The sequence below is a fragment of the Stenella coeruleoalba genome (genome assembly GCF_951394435.1).
Source record: "Stenella coeruleoalba genome assembly, chromosome: 12".
NCBI lineage: Eukaryota > Metazoa > Chordata > Mammalia > Artiodactyla > Delphinidae > Stenella > Stenella coeruleoalba.
In genome coordinates, this window is record NC_137158.1 from 84,941,276 (window position 1) to 84,963,137 (window position 21,862).

The 21,862-nt window shown below is 37.0% G+C and overlaps 1 protein-coding gene across 3 annotated transcripts in view; it reads left to right on the plus strand.

Moving 5' to 3' along the window:
* Window positions 1-21,862, plus strand: part of PACRG (parkin coregulated) — a 515,568-nt gene that overhangs the window by 274,952 nt on the left and 218,754 nt on the right. For all 3 annotated transcript variants that reach the window (XM_079939453.1, XM_079939455.1, XM_079939454.1), the window contains exon 3: window positions 6,570-6,741. In XM_079939453.1, coding sequence (XP_079795579.1) covers window positions 6,570-6,741 — 172 coding nt within the window. The remainder of the gene's footprint in view (window positions 1-6,569; window positions 6,742-21,862) is intronic.

Sequence of the window (21,862 nt, forward strand, 5' to 3'; positions counted from 1 at the left end):
CTGTAGATTGCATTGGGTAGTATAGTTATTTTCACAATGTTGATTCTTCCAATCTAAGAACATGGTATATATCTCCATCTGTTTGTATCATCTTTATTTTCTTTAATCAGTGTCTTACAGTTTTCTGCATACAGGTCTTTTGTCTCCTTAGGTAAGTTTATTCCTAGGTATTTTATTCTTTTTGTTGCAGTGGTAAATGCGAGTGTTTCCTTAATTTCTCTTTCATGTTTTTAATCATTAGTGTATAGGAATGCAAGAGATTTCTCTGCATTAATTTTGTATCCTGCTACTTTACCAAATTCACTGATTAGCTCTAGTAGTTTTCTGGTAGAGTCTTAGGATTCTTTATGTATAGTATCATATCATCTGCAAACAGTGACAGCTTTACTTCTTCTTTTCTTATTTACATTCCTTTTATTTCTTTTTCTTCTCTGATTCCTGTGGTTAAAACTTCCAAAACTATTTTGAATAATAGTGGTGAGGGTGGGCATCCATGTCTTGTTCCTGATTTTAGAGGAAATGGTTTCAGTTTTTCACCATTGAGAATGATGTTGGCTATGGGTTTGTCATATATGCCCTTTATTATGCTGAGGTAAGTTCCCTCTATTCCTACTTTCTGGAGGGTTTTTATCATAAATGGTGCTGAATTTTGTCGAAAGCTTTCTCTGCATCTATTGAGATGATCATATGGTTTTTCTCTTTCAGTTTGTTAATATGGTGTATCACATTGATTGATTTCTGTATATTGAAGAATCCTTGCATTCCTGAGATAAACCCCACTTGATCATGGTGTATGATCCTTTTAATGTGCTGTTGGATTCTTTTTGCTAGCATTTTGTTGAGGATCTTTGCATCTATGTTCATCAGTGATATTGGTTTGTAGTTTTCTTTTTTTGCGACATCTTTGTCTGGTTCTGGTATCAGGGAGATGGTAGCCTCATAAAATGAGTTTGAGAGTGTTCCTCCCTCTGCTATATTTTGAAAGAGTTTGAGAAGTATAGGTGTTAGCTCTTCTCTAAATGTTTGATAGATTTCAGCTGTGAAGCCATCTGGTCCTGGGATTTTGTTTGTTGGAAGATTTTTAATCACAGTTTCAATTTCAGTGCTTGTGATTGGTCTGTTCATATTTTCTATTTCTTTCTGGCTCAGTCTTGGAAGTTTGTGCTTTTTTAAGAGTTTGTCCATTTCTTCCAGGTTGTCCATTTTATTGGTATATAGTTGCTTGTAGTAATCTCTCATGGTCCTTTGTATTCCTGCAGGGTCAGTTGTTAATTCTCCTTTTTCATTTCTAATTCTGTTGATTTGAGTCTTCTCCCTTTTTTTCTTGATGAGCCTGGCTAGTGGTTTATCAATTTTGTTTATCTTCTCAAACAACCAGCTTTTAGTTTTATTGATCTTTGCTATTGTTTCCTTCATTCCTTTTTCATTTACTTCTGATCTGATCTTTATGATTTCTTTCCTTCTGCTAACTTTGGGGGTTTTTTGCTCTTCTTTCTCTAATTGCTTTAGGTATAAGATTGTTTATTCGAGATTTTTCTTGTTTCTTGAGGTAGGATTTTATTGATATAAACTTCCCCCTTAGAACTGCTTTTGCTGCATCCCATAGGTTTTGTGTCGTTGAGTTTTCATTTTCATTTGTTTCTAGGTATTTTTTGATTTCCTCTTTGATTTCTTCAGTGATCTTGGTTATTTAGTAGTGTATTGTTTAGCCTCCATGTGTTGGAATTTTTAGTTTTTTTCTTGTAATTGATATCTAGGCTCATAGCATTGTGGTCTGAAGAGATACTAGATACGATTTCAATTTTCTTAAATTTACTTGATTTGTGACCCAAGATATGATCTATCCTAGAGAATGTTGCATGAGCACTAGAGAAGAAAGTGTATTCTGTGGTTTTTGGATGGAATATACTATAAATAGCTATTAGGTCCGTCTGGTCTAATGTGTCATTTAAAGCTTGTGTTTCCTTATTTATTTTCATTTTGGATGATCTGTCCATTGATGAAAAGTCCCCTACTATGAGTGTGTTACTGTCGATTTCCTCTTTTATGGCTGTTAGCATTTGCCTTATGTATTGAGGTGTTCCTATGTTGGTTGCATAAATATTTACAATTGTTATATCTTCTTCTTGGATCGGTCCCTTGATCATTATGTAGTGTCCTTCTTTGTCTCTTCTAATAGTCCTTATTTTAAAGTCTATTTTGTCTGATATGAGAATTGCTACTCCAGCTTTCTTTTGATTTCCATTTGCATGGAATATCTTTTTCCATCCCCTTAATTTCAGTCTGTATGTGTCCCTAGGTCTGAACTGGGTCTCTTGTAGACAGCATATATATATGGGTCCATTCAGCCAGTCTATGTCGTTTGGTTGGAGCATTTAATCCATTTACATTTAAGGTAGTTATCGATATGTATGTTCTTATTACCATTTTCTTAATTGTTTTGGGTTTGTTATTGTAGGTCTTTTCCTTCTCTTGTGTTTCCTACTTAGAGAAGTTCCATTAGCATTTGTTGTAAAGCTGGTTTGGTGCTGCTGAATTCTCTTAGCTTTTGCTCATCTATAAAGGTTTTAATTTCTCTGTCGAATCTGAATCAGATCTTTGCTGGGTAGAGAATCTTGGTTGTAGGTTTTTCCCTTTCATCACTTTAAATATGTCCTGCCACTCCCTTCTAACTTGCAGAGTTTCTGCTGAATGATCAGCTATTAACCTTATGGAGATTTCCTTATATGTTATTTGTTGCTTTTCCCTTTCTGCTTTTAATATTTTTTCTTTGTATTTAATTTCTTATAGTTTGATTAATATGTGTCTTGGCATGTTTCTCCTTGGTTTTATCCTGTATGGGACTCTTTGTGCTTCCTGGACGTGATTAACTATTTCCTTTCCTATGTTAGGGAAGTTTTCAACTATAATCTCTTCAAATATTTTCTCAGACCCTTTTTTCTTCTCTCCTCTTCTGGGACCCCTATAATTCGAATGTTTGTGTGTTTAATGTTGTCCCAGAGGTCTCTGAGACTGTCCTCAATTCTTTTCATTATTCTGCTCTGCAGTGGTCATTTCCACTATTTTATCTTCCAGATCACTTATCTGTTCTTCTCCATCAGTTATTCTGCTATTGATTCCTTCTAGAGAATTTTTAATTTCATTTATTGTGTTGTTCATCATTGTTTGTTTGCTCTTTAGTTCTACTATGTCCTTGTTAAACATTTCTTGTATTTTCTCCATTCTATTTCCAAGATTTTGGATCATCTTTACTACTCTGAATTCTTTTTCAGTTAGACTGCCTATTCCTCTTCATTTGTTTGGTCTGGTGGGTTTTTACATTGCTCCTTCATCTGCTGCTTATTTCTCTGTCTTCCCATTTTACTTAATTTACTGTGTTTGGAGTCTCCTTTTCGCAGGCTGCAGGTTTGTAGTTCCCGTTGTTTTTGATGTCTGCCTCCCTTGGGTAAGGTTGATTTAGTGGCTTGTGTAGGCTTCCTAGTGGAGGGGACTGGAGCCTGTTTTCTGGTGGGTGGGGCTGGATCGTGTCTTTCTGGTGGTCAGGGCTGCGTCCGTTGGTGTTTTGGGGTGTCTGTGAACTTAGTATGATTTTAGGCAGCCTCACTGCTAATGGATCAGGTTGTGTTCCTGTCTTGCTAGTTGTTTGTCATGGGACATCCAGCACTGGAGCCTGCTGCCCTTTGGGTGGAGCTGGGTGTTGGCATTGAGACAGAGATCTCTGGAGAGCTCTCACCGATTTATATTACATGGGGCCTGGAGGTCCCAATATCCTGAACTTGGCTCTCCCACCTCAGAGGCTCAGGCCTGAGACCCGGCTGGAGCACCAACACCCTGTCAGCCACACGGCCATGCTTCAAGCTAATTCGTCCTCCAGTCCCAGTGACCCAGCCCAAATGGTAAAACTGTTTGCAAATCTCTGGGATCAGGTATCTTGGATGTTCCTTGTCCTGCACGCAGCACTGCAGTAAGCAATAGTCTCCCTCCAGAGTGTGACAACCAGACATGGCCCACTCCCTCCAACATTCTCACAGCTTTGCTTCTGGAGCTCCACCTAAAAAAGATATGCTTAAACATAATGTCAAAGGAAGGAAGAAAGTAAAGTATGGAGAAAGATAAAGTAGACAAAACAGTGATAGCAATATTAGAATTAGATTAGACTAAGACAGACTGCATTAATAATGATAAAGAGGATAAAGACAGGAGGATAAAGGGACCAGTTCACAAGGAGATTACAATAATGCTGAACCTTGACATGCCTCACAACATAGCCTGATAAGTAGTATCATGTCCTGCAGCCAGACTGCTTGGGTTTGGATCCCAGCTCTAGCACTAACTAGCTGCAAACCTTAGGCAAGTTATTAAACCTCTCTGTGCCTCAGTTTCCTTATACTGAAAATTGGGTTGCCAGTAATACCTACCTCTAGAACTGTTATGAGGATTAAGTGAACTAATACACATAAGTATTTACAATAGTGTCTGGTATCATAAACTTGGCTTTTTTTTGTTGCTGTTGTTGATGTTGGAATTGTTGCCCCAAATCACACTAAAAAAAAAATCCAACAAAATTCCAAAGAAAAATTGGCATGTCAGTAATCTTAGTAGGAGATTTTTAACTTACTTCTCTAAGATACATATGTTTTAAAATATTTGAGAATACTGTGAGATAGCTCCAATAAAATAATAAAACAGGCTTTATCTTTCAAATCATCAGACACAAAAATGTAAAGAAAACAATCCACATAACAAAAATACACAGTTGAAAGGAAAAAGTAAATGAAAAATGAAATTCAGAGACCAAAAAATAAGATGACAGAAGTTAACTAGACATAGCCATAAATGTGAATGCTTAATATATTAAAATACAAAGTCTTAGATCATATTACAGTAGAAAATTTAATGATTTTCTACTTTATAAGAGACATATGTAAAACTGTGACAATGGGCTTAAAAATTTAGCAAAATATCAAAAGTACAAGTCAAAATATAGTACAGATGACACTTTTATTATGAAGTTAAGTTACAAGGTAAAATTATAGGTAACAACATTGTATAATACTTTTGGAGCTGAATGATGTAACAATAGTTTTTAATTGTGCAAAATAATGTTCTAAAGTGTTCTCAAATACACAACAATCCTTGAGAAGGTTGGTATTAAATATATACTTCATAAACTTTTACTATGAATAAAGCAACTTTTACAACTATTGAAGGAATGTAAAGTAAAGCATATCTGTACATACCTCCATTTAGGATTCATTTTCCAAGCTCCACTTCCCAAAGGGCATGAATATTAGAATCTGAGTGCTTACTTCCTTAGTTGGCTGGGTAGTTCATGAGCAGTCTGGAGACAGACCTCCTGCTTGGAGAATTGTAGGACATTTGATTCACCCAGACTTATAGTAAGCACTCAGAAATGTGGTTGGGTTGTTCTCAGTTACTCACACCCAGGCCCAGGCAGGCACATGGCTAGAAACTCCAGAATGCTGGGAGACAACTGGAGGGTATGAAAACCTCCTAATGTAAAAAGGTTTCTCTGAGGTCTTGGTGGGCTCCTCACTTAATTTTATATATATATATATGGTGATAATTGGAAGCTGGGTACCTTCATAAGGACATGAAAATCAGGGAAATTTGCACCTCTTACTGGGAACACTGCATCCTTTGCTCTGTAGGTGTGTTATATCCACAGTCTGTCTGTTGGCCTCTTTCCATCCATGATATCACCATCATTCCTGTCACCTTGCGGGTAGAAAGTCAGGTCATGGATACTCTAGATAGTAGAGGACCCAGGCTAGAGCAGATCTACATGTGAACAGCTGCCAAAGTGCCATCTCTTTTCTCTGTTCTGGAAATTTTGTTCCTATTCCTTACGGTGCTTGATACTATTGCAAAGATCTGGACAAGAGGTCATGCAAGCATTATTGAGAGTGAAGTATATAGAAGTGGAAAAGTGGTATATCTCTGGCCCCAGAAGAAGCAGAGGAGAGTTTGGGATATTTTAATTCTGAGGGGTCCGTGGTCTGTTTAGGTTCAGCTCAGTGTGTGTCTTCCATGGAATCGTATTTTACCCCTTAATCTCATATTTGCCAGGTCCTGAAGAGACATATCTCACAAGAATATATTAATGTGCAATACCTATTAGAGTTTTGTTAGAAATTCAGATGTTAATCTCCTTTCAACTGTTTCTTTCCCATTTTATTCTTTTATATATATATATTTTTTCAGCATACATACCATGGACTTTTTGAATCCCTTTTCAGTATTGCCTTTGTGCCAAATGGTAAAAAATTAACCTAAGAACCCCCCCCCGAAAAGTACTAAAATGCTCCCAATGTAGATTATTAATGATTTTAATCTGTTACTATTTAAAGGTCAATGATTTTAACCTCATTACTACTAGATTAAAGACGTGACAACATACTTCAGGTTGTTACGTGAGTTGGCTAATAAAATCTTCCTGAAGTTCTGAAGAACTTGCTTCTCCTAAGTTAGTGACAGCTTCACAGTTGGCCCAGCCATGCTTTGCCTCATTGTTGTTTTCACATAGCATTTTTTCTCTGTCCTTTCAGGTGGAAATTGAGAAGCTGGATTACCATCATTATCTGCCTCTGTTTTTTGATGGGCTCTGTGAAATGACATTTCCCTATGAATTTTTTGCTCGGCAAGGAATCCACGACATGCTGGAACACGGGGGGAACAAGATTCTTCCTGTCATTCCACAGCTCATTATCCCGATAAAAAGTAAGTGAACAGGTAAAAAAGCATCACTCACTTTATATGGTGCCACTTTTTGACAACTTGCTAATTAAGCAATAAAACACAACAGACTGAGGCTATCCCCAGGTTTTGCAATAATTTTTATAAATTGACTTATGGGGCCAAACATCCCAAATCTCCTAATATATCCCATCATTGATACTGCGGTGCAGCTTAGCGACATAAATAAACTAAATTGCATGGGGTTTACACTAACTTAAAATGTTTCATAGTAAAGACATAAGCATTAACATTAATTTGTACATTCATAAGTAAAGTGTATAACATACAATACAAACACAATTATATTTAGTATCTTTTATGCAGCAGAATTCATAATTTTAAGAAAAAAAATCTGGAATAGAGAAAAGATCAATGTTATTAAATACTTGAACTTTTTGTCACAGTGGATTATCTGGGGGGGTCCCTTGAGTAATCCTGTCACTGGCTTTATCTGTTTGTCTATAAAATGAGATTGTGCTTCCTTTTTGTGGTCAATTTATTCTGGCCTGAGTCCCTACAGACTAGTTGGCTGAGAGCACCCCTTTAAAAGTGTTTCTGAGAAAAACAAATACTGTACGCTAACACATATATATGGAATCTAACAAACAAACAAAAATGGTACTGAAGAACCTAGGGGCAGGACAGGAATAAAGACGCAGATGTAGAGAATGGACTTGAGGACATGGGGAGGGGGAAGGGTAAGCTGGGATGAAGTGAGAGAGTGGCATGGACGTATATACACTACTAAATGTAAAATAGAGAGCTAGTGGGAAGCAGCCGCATAGCACAGGGAGATCAGTTCGGTGCTTTGTGACCACCTAGAGGGGTGGGATAGGGAGGGTGGGAGGGAGACACAAGAGGGAGGAGATACGGGGGTATATGTATATGTATAGCTGATTCAGTTTGTTATAAAGAAGAAACTAACAAAAATAAATAAATAAGTAAATCCAGGAGAGAGAAAGAATTGAGGTGAAGGACAGATGAAGATGTATGGCAAAATGTTGATAACTGTTAAAGTTGGGTGATGGGTATGTGGGTTCATCATTCTCTTTACTTTTGTATATGTATTTGAAAATTCCCATATTAAAAAGTTTTAAGAAAAAAATAAAAGTGTTTTCTGAGATGTTCATTGTCCAGTGCAATGGCATCTCATGGCCCCCAGACAAGACCCTTAGCCACTTCCAGTCCAGTCTCCTCACCTAGCTGCCATCCTGCTGACGGCCCTTGAAATAGAGCCACCCTACAGTGACGAGATTCCAGCCTCTTCTCAAGTCCAAATGGCCAGGACTGGCCCCCTCTGCTATCCCCTTAAGCCCCCAGACTCTGCCTGCACCAGAGTTGCTGACCTGCACTGTTGCTGCTGCTTCAGCTTTTGTCACTGCTGCTGATTGAAAAGCAGAGGTTGGTGCCTCTGAGCAGGTCATGGGCAGAGGAAATCCCACCCTTTCCCGGCCAGAGCTGCCCCAGGCATTTTACCCACTGGCTCGGGGCCCAAACACCCCATGGCTTCAGAGGAATGAGCAGGTCCCTGCTTCCCCACCCCAAGTTCCACTCACTCCCAACTCCAGGATGGACCGCTGCCCAGGATGATTGACGGTATACCTGCCTAGTCTCCTAGGATACAGGGGAACCCCATCCTCACTGTCTCAGAGGTAGTTTTGCCATATGGTTTGGCCAAAACAAGAACAAAATAGTTCAACATTGGGTCATTTCCCACAGTCTGGATTACTTAATCTGATCTGTGGTCCCTAGTTTATTGATTCGAATTAAGTGTCATTAGAGTTCTAGAATTTTGGCAGTTCTTCCGTCACTATGTAAATTGAGTCAACTTTAAAATTTGCTCTCATGTCTTTGAGATTTCTGTAAGAGATATGTAACTGACCGCTTCCAATTTCCACCAAGACATAGAAAGTGAAACCAAACAAGAGGACAGTGATACCTGCTATGAAAAGCAATGTGGAAAGAAAAACGACTCTTCAAAAGCGACTTTATTAAAAACCAATTTTCCTTTCCCCTCATGCATCAGCTGAGTGAAGGGCTAATCTTTAAAGGCCTTCAGGAAGGATATATAATACTGAGTTATATTAAAACCTTTTCCAAATGTGATTTATTCTTTCTAACAAGTCATAATTTTTGAATATGTTAAATTCTAGTAAAAATGCTACATTTTCTAAAGATGATGCACAAGTTTTATCGATAATCAAAAAAGCCCAGAACATTCTCCCCGGGGAACTATCTGGAGAGCACATTATCCTTTTGTCCTGCACCCATCCGAACAGCAACAATACCGGAAGTCTGTTCTTTTCTTTACAATAAACTGTTCATTTTGGGATCCCTGCCTTCTCAGGAGTCTCTCCCTCATAGCCCCACTGAAAACACTGAAGGGCAGAAAGAGAACTTCTAAGAAATATTTTGATTATACCACTTACAATTAAAACAGTCCAAATTAGAGTATTGTAGGCCAAGGTGGATTGATTTTCAATTTTATTTGATTTAAGTATTTTGAAGATACTTAAATGAGTTAAGAGAGAAGTGATGTGTTCTAAGGACACATCCTAGAGGTCATTTGCTGATGAGTGAAAACATTAAGAACTCAGTAAACATGATCTGTCAGGGAATAGGAACTATGTATGAATTTGATCATTTACAGTTCCAGAAGCAATGAAAGTTTCTCTTGGTAGATATCCTAGTTTGCCTTCCTGGGCTTCTGCTATTATATACTGATCCTGAATCTTCTAACTCAGCTTGCTTCTTCTCACTCTGTCTACATCACTGAAAGCCAAACTTTACTCAGCAAAGAATAGTGATTAACTATGCAAGATAATGCCTGTTTCCAGCACAGTGTGAAAAGTATTACATACATAAACTACATTTTTCAGGTGGAATTCTGGAAGGGAGCTAGTTGATCCAGAAGCGGACTGATACACATAATTGGCATAACATATAACAGCTGTGTGTACCTTATTTTCAGAAGGTACTATTAGTAAAATTTTGGCTCATTCCAGGGGCAAAAGTTAACCTCACCATCACCAGCTAGCAGTTCTTTAACATCTTTTCTTGAATTCTAATTCATCGACAATTAATATCTCTGAAGGCAAAGCAAAATATATAAACTCCCTGTGGAGCTGTGAATGGGATTACCTGCCTATCTATTTCTGGAATCTGGAGTTTATTTCAACTAAATGGAAGGTTGATAATACTGGAATGAGAAATGGACACATTCAGTGGTTCTACGATTTCTAACATAAAAAGAGATAAGAAGACCCTTTACTTTCTGCTTCTCTCCTTGGCTCAAGACCCCAAGTGGGGTCATCGAGTAATAACGGGAACAGTGCACATTTAACACATTGTTCCATTCCTGTTGCTTTATGGCATCACTACAGGTCCTCCTCTTCCTCTCCCACTTTCTTATTTACACCTTCTTGAGTTATTCTGGGTCAGAAACTACAAAAAAAATCCCAGTATAAAGTAGTCAGCATTGGCAATGGAGTATTGATTGCTGAGAGCAACAGCAAAACGTTGTAGGTGAGGATGAGATGAGAGGGACCGTGTGAGCAATCCAAACTGTGGATTTTAGACTTCTGTCCACTCCATCCAGTGAGGAGAACACAAATCCATCAAAATCCAGCAGAGCAATCCCAGGAAGAAGTCACTGGAAGCTTTGCCTATCGAAAGCAGAAGGGGATTCCCATAGCAGCCAGGAGGATAGGAGGTGCCAAGAGCAACCTGCAGAGTCTGGGTTTAGCGCTCTCTCTCCTCCATAAAAGCAAGAACAATAACAATAACCCAGCCACACAGGGCCATTCAAGACAAGTTGCTACACACAGGGGAGAAAATATCATGAATAGTCAGAGGAAAACTGTACCTCAACAACGTTTTGCATAGGATCCAGAAGAAACTTGTAGAAACGTGTTTGACATCCTCAGCATTCAGGAAGATACAGCCTCTATGAAACAGAAGCAGAAAGTTACAATAGGAGACCAGACTCACATGAGAATAAGCCAGTGCTGACTGAGAAAAGGGAAACTAAAAATGTCAGAGCAGGATTAATGTCCCCCCAGAGGCACAGAGGACAATCAACTGCACAACCTGGAATTGTAAATGTAGCCCATCTCCCTCAGAAAAGACAAGAATAAAAAAGAAGGTGAGGAAGGACTATAAAATGGAGAACATAGGACACAAGCAGGAGCTAAAAGTTATAGGGGCTCCCAAGAGGAATCATCAAAACAACAGGAATAGAAATGGTAATGGCAGAAGGAATTGAAAGAAATTTTCAGACATGAAAAATATCCCTTATTTTGCAGGTAGAAAATGCTCATTACAAGGAAAAACATCTGGACAGGGAAAAAAGTGGTACACACCAAGAAATAAAAATAACTGGGGCTAAGACACTTTTCGTAAGAGTAAATTCCAGACAGCAATGAGAATTGGAGGAGAATCACCTTATGCACATTTCATCCCTGTCGTATGAGTAGCAAGACATGATGTAATAAACGGAATGAAAATTGGTTTAAAAAAAGAAGGTAGGAGGAGAAGAAAGAGAAGGAGGAGAAGGAGAAGAGAAAGAAGACTCACAGACCCAGTGAGCATAATGCCCACCTGCCCTTCGTACCAAGGGTTACTGTGGATGTGCTCCAGCTCTCAGAGAGTAAAGCCAAGATAAGAACCCCAAAATGAGGATTCATAGTTTGAAAAGCAAGTTGCATTAAGAGCCGCTAAATCTAGAGTTAAGTGTAAATAGTTGATGGAAAAGAGTTTCAAAACTGCAAGAAATGTCAAAGGATCATTTTGCAGTAATGTGGCAAAAATAATTCAGAGAAATTGGATATAAACCTTCAAAGTCAATGGAGAAGATAAAAGTATTTAAAACAGAGGCTATATATTAAAAGAATGAAACTGAATAGGCAGCAAGGAAGTGCTGAGCCAAAAGCTCAAAATAAGGTGAAAATGTGAAATCAAATGTATCAACTATGAAAATTAACTTTCAGATTGGTTTGTGAAAAACAAAATCTGAATATAAACTCTCTCTATATATATAAAAACAAAATAATGCTTAAACATTTAAAAAATAAAAGCTGTATTGGGGAAAATGAAGAAAAAGAAGGCAGGAGTAGTTATTCAATTTTAGAAAAGTAGAATTTAATGAAAAGAAGTTTTATGTGTGTAAAGAGGATCAATTTCTATTGATAAAAATGTTCACAGTAAAGATGTTATTGTCATGACCCTTTGTGCAGTGCAAACCATGACATCATGTTTTAGAACAACAATCAGCTGCTATACTGATATTTTTTGCCTCTAGAATAAGAGTAAAGCTCTTGATTGAGAGACAATAAGATGCTGGTCCTTCCTCCACTGCCTGACCTTGGGGCCTAAAATCTACATATAGTCTTTACCAACCCAAGGGGACAGCCTGCTGTCTAAAGCACCAATTCCCAAACTTCACTGTGCACACAAATCATCTCCAGACCCCAGTAAAATGTAGGTTCCACATCAGTAGATATGAAGTGACCTGAGATGCTGCATTTCTAAGAAGCCCCCAGTTAATGCTGCTGCTACAAGGTCAGGACGAGGGTGACCAGGCCAAGATTAGGCTGGGACTCCTCAGACCCTCCCACAAGATCCTGGGCATGAGAGCAAGGTGGGGAATGAGCTGGTGGAAAATAGATGAATGATCATTTCTCTTATATGTAATAAACCCAAAGACACTGCTTCATTCATAATGTGACTAGAGAAGTGTAAGGTTCAGTTTTTAGGCCTTAAAAGTAACCATTAATAGATTAAAATAGGTGGTATATCAGATGAAGTACTAGGGAAAGAGAACTGAAACACTGTCAATAAGGAAACAACGTTAAAAAAAAGACAAGGGAGATTGCAAAAAAAAAAAAGAAAACTAATGAGATGACAAAAGGAAAGCTAAATTATCTGTGATGATCACAAATAAATGGGAGAAATAATCACTAATCACAAGAAAAAAGCTTTGGTGTGGAAACTTCTTTGAGAGGTTGTTCCCACTGATCGTTCCCAACAATATGGTTCTGATGAGAGCTGCCAGTCACCGAGAAATGGTCAGAATCTGGCTCTCTTACCCAAACTTGCCTTCTTTCCCACTCCACCCTTCCAATATAGTTATATACAGTTTGGGATAAATCAATAATCAGTTGTTACACTATTGTGATGACATAAATACTGTTCACTGCAAATCACACAATTACTATGATTGCATTTCTTTCTTAGGCAACTTGTTTTTCTTAGCATTGAAAATTGCCTCTCATTTTGTTTGCTTGTTTCTTATATACTTACTATTTCTTTTCAAATATTTCAGGATCTAGCAAATGAATATTATTTTCCAGATGTTCAGAGCATCGGACAACTCATCAATTTTCTTTCTTTTCCTGGAGATACCCCTTGCACCCTCCCTCTTTCTGCTACTTCTCCTTACTCCTCTTTCATGTTTGACCTCTTGTTTTCCTTTGTTGTTTGTCCTATTTTCCTCATTTTTAAAGTGCACATCTTCCAGTAGTTTCTTGTAAGTACATGAAAGATATATTTTTCAGGCCTTGCTTATCTGAAAATTCTACCATCACACTGTTTATTAGTTTGGCTCCACTGAAAATCATTTTCATCCAGAATTTTGAGGTCATGTCTCTGCTGCCTCCCAGGTTCTTACATTGCTTAGAAAATCTTGATGCCACTTGAGTTTCCAGCCATTTGCCTGTGGCTTGTTTCCCCTAGTCTCTGAAAGCTTTCTGGTTCTTCTCTTTATCGCTGGTAATATGAAATTTCATGTTGATATGCTTTGATATGGCTGTGTTTTCATTAATTGTCCTGGAAAATTTCAATTTAGAGACATATGTCTTCCAGCACTAGAAACTTTTCATGCATTATTCCTTTAATAATGTTCTCCCTCTATTTTCTCTTACTTCTCTGTCTGTAATTCCTGCTACTAATATATTGCACCCTGTGGGCTGTTTCTCGAATTTCATATCATCCAACTCTGTCTTAGTTCTACTTCCTGGGAAATTTCCTTGACATTATCTTCCAAAAATATGATTGAATAATTTGTTAATTATCATAATTTTATTTTAATCTCATTGTTCTTTTAAAATAGTATTTTGTTCCCTTCTTTTATGAACACATTATGCTCATTCTCTTATCTCTCCATGAATATTTACTATAGATTTGTAGGATTTGGGTGTTTGTGTATTTGCTTTTTGCTTTCTGACTCATTATATCCTTCCTTCCCTCATTCAGTAACAATTACCTTCCTCTTTACTAGATTTTAAGACTTTCCCAATCCTGCATATAGATCAACAGGATAGTGTACTAGTGTACTAGTTGTGAGCATAGACTATGGAATCAGACTGCTCACCTTCTAATCCTGGCTGCACTGTTTAGTTGCCACGTGATCTGAGGCGAGTTGCTTTACTCCATGTTACACTGTTGCCTGTTCTATAAAATGGGGATAATATTATGCATTTATATTTTCTCTCTAATTTATTGTCAACCAGTGGTTTCTGTATTTTATGTTTAGTATTTTTTAAAAGTCTCACCTTGTTTCTATTCAACTTTATGGTTTATAAATTTTTAATTTTTTTATTGAAGTATAGTTGATTTGCAATATTGTATTAGTTTCAGGTGTACAACATAATGATTCAATATTTTTATAGATTATACTCTATTTCAAGTTGTTATAAAAGATTGGCTATACTCCCTGTGCTGTACATTATATCCTTGTAGCTTATTTATTTTATACATAGTAGTTTGTACCTCTTAATCCAATACCTCTATCTCGCCCCTCCCCCTTCACTCTCCCCATTGGTAGCCACTAGTTTGTCCTCTATATCTGTGAGTCTGTTTCTGTTTTGTTACATTCATTCTTTTGTTTTATTTTTTAGATTCCACGTATAAGTAATAACATACAGTATGTCTTTTGCTGACTTACTTCACTAAGCATAATACCATCTATGTCCATTCATGTTGTTGCAAATGGCAGAATTTTATTCTTTTTATGGCTGAGTAATATTCCATTCTGTGTGTGTGTATATATATACTGTGTGTATATATATTGTATACACACATGTATATATATATCACATCTTCTTCAAGGCAGTTGGTTTATCTGTTTTACTTAAGATTTTTGTTTGTTTTGCTTTTGTATCATTTTACATTAAAAGCATACTTTTGCTTTTATTTTTATTGTTTCTCTTTTGGTAATCACAGCATGTAAAGCTATGACTTTGCTTCTGTGTGCAATTTTGAATTAATTCTATTTATTTTTATATGTATGTTTCTCCTTGTCACTATATTATAGTTTGTATTTATAGTTTTGATGATTCATTTGAACAAGATAATACATTAAAATTTACAAATATTTAGAGATTTTTTTTTCATGATCATTTTATTTATATTTATTGCTCTGTGGCAAAAGAATGTAGCTTCTCCTCTATTTACATTTTTTGGGGAATTTACTGAGGCTCTTATTAGGCTATAGGAATGCTCAGTTATTGTCATCATGGAGGCTGAAAAGAAAGTGAATCCTGTCTATGATATAGATCTTAATATATATTTATTCTATCATGTGCTTCAAATAATTTATATATTATTTTCTCTTTCACAATTTGTGAGGTCAAAGACAGAAAATTATGCTAAAGTTTTGCACTACAAAAGCAAGGAAACCACCATATGTCTTGGAAGCTTTCAGTGGGCTAGGCGCTTTCCTGGAATCATATTATTCAATCCAACTACTATAATCCTCATTTCACAGGTGACAAAACTGAGGCATGTAAAATTTAAGAAAAACATCCATGTCATACAGTTGCCAAATGGTAGAATCAAGATTTGAATCATATCTGGATCTCCTGAGCTGCTTCTCTTCTTTACAAAATTTAGGGCTGCATCTATCACTGCAAATGACTTTTTTAGGCACACATAGAATATTTACAAAAATTAACCATATCCTAGGCCATAAAACAAGTCTCAAAAAATATCAAAGCATGGAATTCATACAAGGTATATTGTGCAACTAAGATGCAATTTATGTTAGAAATCAATTTTTTAAAGCAATGACTAAAACATTCCCATATATTTTGAAATTGACATATACTTTTACATACCTCATGGGTCAAATAAGAAATTCTAATGAAATTGTGAAGTATTTTAACTGCACAATAATGAAAATATCACATAAATTACATATTAAAAACTTACCAAATATATTACATAAAAATATTACAAAAAATTACATTAAAATATTTAACACATATGACATGTAAAGCAGTGTTTAGAGGAAAATATGTAGCCTTAAACATGGTATCAAAAAGAAAAAAAGGGAAAAATAGTAAATGAAGTATCCATCTCAATAAATGACAGGAAGAACAGTAAAAGAAAGTCAAAGGAAGAATAAATTATTAGTATAAAAGCAAAATAAAATAAAAATAGAAAACAACCATGCAAATGAGAGCATCAAAAACCAAATGTTGTTTGGTTTCTTGAAATGATTAATAAAATTGATAAACATTTGTAAAAGCTTATAAATAAAAAATGAAAGGCAAAAATAACCAATATCAGAAATGGAAAAGGAAATGTTATACAGACCCTACAGACATTGATAGGATATCTTGATAGGATATTATAAACAACTTTATCCCTAAAACTTTGAAATTTCAATGAAATGGTCAAATTTTTGGAATATATAATGTACAAAATTGACACCAGAGAAATAGAAAATAAGTTAAGGTACAAACAGTAGTATAACAAGTGAAGAAATTAAGTTAGTAATTAAAATTCCTCATACAGAGATAACTCAAGGCTCACATAGCCTCACTGGTTAGACTTAGGGAAAAAATAATGTAAATCTTGCACAGATTTTCTCAGACAATGAAAATAGAGAATATAGACTGCAACTCATTTTATGGTGCAACATAAACTTGATACCAACAAGGACATTACAAGAAATTACAAGAAGGAATCTTCCAGTAAAATCTCATTCATGAATATCAGTGAAAAATTTCTGAACAAAATTACTAGCAAACTGAATCCATTGATATATAAAAATGATAATTTCTCATGACAAAGTTTCTTTTATTTCAGGAAGATAAGATTGGCTTAACATTAGAAAAATCAGATAATGCCATTTACATTTGTGTATTAAGGGCTAAAAATCAGGTGATCATCTCAAATGATGGTAAAAAGCATTTGATAAAATTCAACACCGATTTCTATTTTTAAAACAAACTAAGGATAGAAGGGAGTTCTCTTAATATGATAAAAGGAATTTTTTTCAATCAGAGCAGGCTAGGTTATATTGAAAGAACAACCAATCTCCAAAATCAAAAGCTTAAAACAATAGTGACTTTAAAAAGTTCTGTTTCTCATATCTGCTGCACACCTATTGCAGGTTAATGGGGGAGGTGGGGTGTTCTGTTAACTATGGTTGCTTAGGGGCCAGAATGTATAATCCTACCATGGACATTATGACTAATGTATCATAGAGTCTCTGGATTCTGTTATATTCTTTTGAAGAGTGTCAGTTCTAATTCTAATGGATAGTTAACCTGCTAAACACAAACTCTAAACTTTGTCTCCCCTGTGGTGAACAGGAGGCTAAGTTCTTTCATCTTCAGTTCTTTCACCTTCCAGCCTCTGCTTATCATCTGGGCCTACTGAGATCTCTCTCATGTGTGTAATCCTTAGAGATCAGCTAAGGTAGAGTTTTCTTGCAGGTTTTTTGTTTACCTCATCTGTGGGTCTCTACCTTCCAGGATCCCCCCCTCTAATTTTTTACATACTCTGCCAGCCCAAAACTCTGTTCTCTGATACCTCAATTAAATATACCTTCTACCTCCTTCTGCCTCAGGACACACACCTTAGTTTTTGGAGGCAAAAAGTTTTCAACTCAAAATCTTACCTAGTACACTTCCATCTTGCAAGGACAGACTCCCATCCAGCTTCTGCCTACTTTCCATTCTTTGGCATGGCATTAAATATCTGGCTGCAAATTATGTTTCTGACTTAATATCTTACTCTTTCCCCTCATGCACCCAATGCTCTAGCCAAACCGATTGTGCTATAGAACTTGTCTTGCCCTTTTCTATCTTTGCTCTTCGGGGCATACCCATTCCCACACATCCTCAAATGCCTAAACGTTAAGGAAGCTTCAAAACCCACTTCCAATAGGAATTGTCCTGGAGAGCCTCTTCTGATTGCCCTCTCCCTCCCTACCCTCAACTCCAGTCCTCTCCCCACTCTGCCTTCCTATTCTCACAGAACTTTGAATTTTTCTCTCCTACGTCACTTAGAATATAATGTTAGAAAGTGATATGTCCCCACAGCATCTGATGTACTGGCTAGTACACAGTAGATGCATCAAAATATTTGCATAATCTATTTAATCAGGTACATAGCTGCTATCCATACTGAAATTTGTATAGGTGTCATGATCGAAAGTGTGAAGTGGCCATTTAGGCTTGCCACTGTACTGCATATTATATAAAAACTACCTTGTAAGAATCTCTAATATGAAACAGCAAATAAAGCGTATAATGATATAATGCTTTCCACTTATTGGAGAAATTATTTAAGTAGTGAGAGTAATTGTTTATTCATCTACATTCTCTCGTGTGACTCTTTTTGTTTATGAGCAGTAACATACATTTGTGAGATGGTGTACTAGGAGGCAAGGTGACCTGGCTAAAGAATTACAAAAATATCACTGATCTACAAATAGGTCATAAAACAGTGGCCTCATTAGGAGAGCTCTAATGAGTTGAGATCACCCAGCTATAAAGGACAAACATGCACAGACACAGCTGAAGCAATTTAAACAATACCATTTTCAAAAGCAAAATGGTATTTTTAAAGAATACGCAGTGGAAAAAAATATACCAAGTAAGAATAAAACATGCGAATCTGTATCACGATACAAAAATTGTTTTGAGAATTCTATTTAATTAGAAGGGAACAAGTCCAATTGAACTGCATTATTCTTTATGATCTAATAATTGTACTTATATCACTTGAAATTTTCCAGGTAAATTATTTTAAAAAGTTAAAAAAGTTAAAAAGTAATAATTTTTAATTTAAGAAGAAAATATATTATTTGTTCTAAAAATATGGAAAAAATTCGTGTATTACTTAGGATTATTTTGGTTACAAGACAGAAAAAGAAAACTAATTCAAAGCTTCATAAAGAATTAGGTTTGCTTAATAATTCACATAACTGAACAATCCAGGGTCTCATTTCGGGCTTGATTTAATCTGGTGGCTTGCCAGTGTCACTCTTGTTCTGTTTTATGCATGGTCATCTTAAAGCTGGCTCCCTTTTTGGCCTCAGAATGCTCCAATCCTGGAACTACGTGCTTACTAATTTATACCTGTAGAAAGGAACAAGTGCCATTGTCCTTTAATTCCCAGAAAAAATAAAAGTCAGAGGTGCACTGTGATTGTACCACATGTACCAGCTTAGAACTATCGCCAAGGGGGATGGAACACACTGACTCAATTAACCCAGATCATGTAACCTACCCATAGTACAGGTTAGTGGAAGTGAAAAGAGGTAGCTTCTCAAAACACAGTGAATTCTATAGCAAAGATATTTACTGCACACCAAACATCTATCGCCTCCTTAGCATTTCTCAGTTATGCAGTTATGCGGACCGTGGGACTAACTCTGCCGACGGGCTGTGAATGGAAGAAACGAGATGTGCGTTCCCTTCAAACCAAGCATTTCAGAGCCAGTGCACAGTCCTCTCTCCTCCTCACCCCCATGTTGACGTGAACTGGGTATCTACTATGAATGAGAAATGGTCCTTTTCTGTGTGAAGCCACTTAGATTTTAGGCTTAGTCTATTACTACAGCAAACTTTACCCCTGCTGACCAATTGATATTCCCAAATGAGAATTCATAGCTGTTGAGGTCAATGGAATCTGGAATCTTAAAGTTTGAAGCATCCATTTTCTGAGGAAGCTTCAGTAGGTGGTGCTAAAGACCATGTTTCTCTGTCCTCTCAGGATTAGTGTGGCCACTGGAGAAGCCATGGAGCTGGTTTCTGGGTTCTAGTGCTTGCTCTACCATTTTCTATAAATTAGTCCATCTCCTTGAGTTTGGGAGATTAGTCATCATCTCCAAAACAAGGGAATTAATATATACCCCAGATAGCTGTTGTGATCATTAAGGGAGGTCGTGTAGAGATGCCCAGGTCAGGTGATAAGCAGGTTCTTAATAAATGTCATGTTGAATATGAGCAGTCATAGCCAGGTGGGGCTGTAAAAACCAGCTACCTGATGGAGGCTGCTTTCTCCTTTCCTCTCTGTCCATTTCTCTCACACTTGATCTGTCAATTGCCTACTGCCTTTAATTCCCTAAAAAAGAAAGCCCTAATATAAAAACTGGTGTCCCTCTACATGATGTCCTATACATAAGTAATGTGTTAGTGGATGCAGGATGATAGCAATCTGAGGCAGAGACTAGACATTCTCAGAAGTATTTAAACAGTTACCCGGTCACTTGCCAGAGGAAAAATTCCTTCTGGACCTGTGAGGGTGAATAAAAATCAGGCCTATCCCTGTATGAATAGGGAAAAAGACTCAGAGTGATCCAAAATAAAAACAATGAGAATGGAGATTACAGCTGTCCATGCCAGAAAAACACAATAGAATAAAAGAGAGAAAGAGCTAACAATAGCATTATTGCATTTTCAAACTGAGTTCACCACATATCGGCTGTCCCTTTCCCATTCTCAAATAAAGAAGCAAATTCTATCACTCTTCCTGTATAGTGTGGTAATTCAGAACAAGGGTTGTGAAGTCAGACTATCTGGTCAAAATTCTAACTCTGCCACATACCAGCTATCAGACAAGTTAATCACTTTGGGGCTCAATTTATAAAACTGAGGTGAGAATGGCACCCAACTTATGGTTAGTTTAGTGATTAAATGAGATAATACATTTCAAGCTCTTAGCAGAGGATGTAGTGGGTGATAAATTTTATCATCATTATCATCACCATCATCATCATTCTCTGTCTGGATTATGACAACAGATTTTGGACACCCAGGCTAAAATCTCCTATTGTTAACTTCCTCCTTCCACATGAGAGCTGAACTCTAGTCAAGGAATAACACTACTGCAGAGTGTTGCTTGCTTTTTCAGAAGATGCCAGGAAACCCAGCTTCATCAGGATGACTTGTTCCCCAAGAGCAAACCACTTAAGCTCAGGTCCCAACAGGTGTCTGTTTTGCTCAAAGTCCACGCTAGAACCTGTGTTCACTGTGCAGCACTCAACATTCCTCCTGAGCAGGCTCCAAGTCTGGCCCTGTTGTCCACCAGGATCTGGTGGGATGCTGGGAAGAAGTGGGGTCTAACCATATGAGCACAGGCCTTGGGCTCGTGCAAACCAGACCCCAGCTGGTCATTAACTAGCTGTGTGGTTTTGGTAAATTAATTATTTCATCTTTCCCAGGGGGTTATAAAACCAACTGCCCAGGCATTGTGTAAGGACTGACAGATCATACAGGTAGGAAGTTTAGCACAGTGCCAAATCAAGGTGGTAATAATAGTAAATTATTATTTTTACCTCCTTGGTGTACCTTCATGGCCATGTCTTTACAGACTTCCCAACTTTGGGTCATCAAAAAATTGATAGATTTGGATTTTATAACTTTCATCCAAGTTACAATAAAAATGTTAGATGGAAACTGGACTAGGTCAAGTATGGACCACTGCAGTATTCCAGTAAGGACTCTGCAGGTCGATACCAAACCACCAAGGCATATTACTGAAATTCAGTTATTTACACAGTAAGGAAAAAAGAAAAAGCCCAACTCTTCAACCATTTCTGTATCTTGCCTACAAGAGAGTTCTTGCCAGATGCCTTGCAATATAGTCTGTTTGTGATCTTTTATGAGTAAACTTGTTAGAATGCATGAGGTAAGCCTGGCCTGACATTCCAAAAAGTTCACTCTGGCTCCTAGAAATCACACTGTTGTCCTAGGAGCTCTCAAATCACTTGCTTAAATAATCAGTCCTAGAATTTTACCAGGTATTGATGTCAAGCTTAGCAGTGAGTAGTTTTTCAAATTCCTTCTTTGGGGAGGAAAGGGCAGCT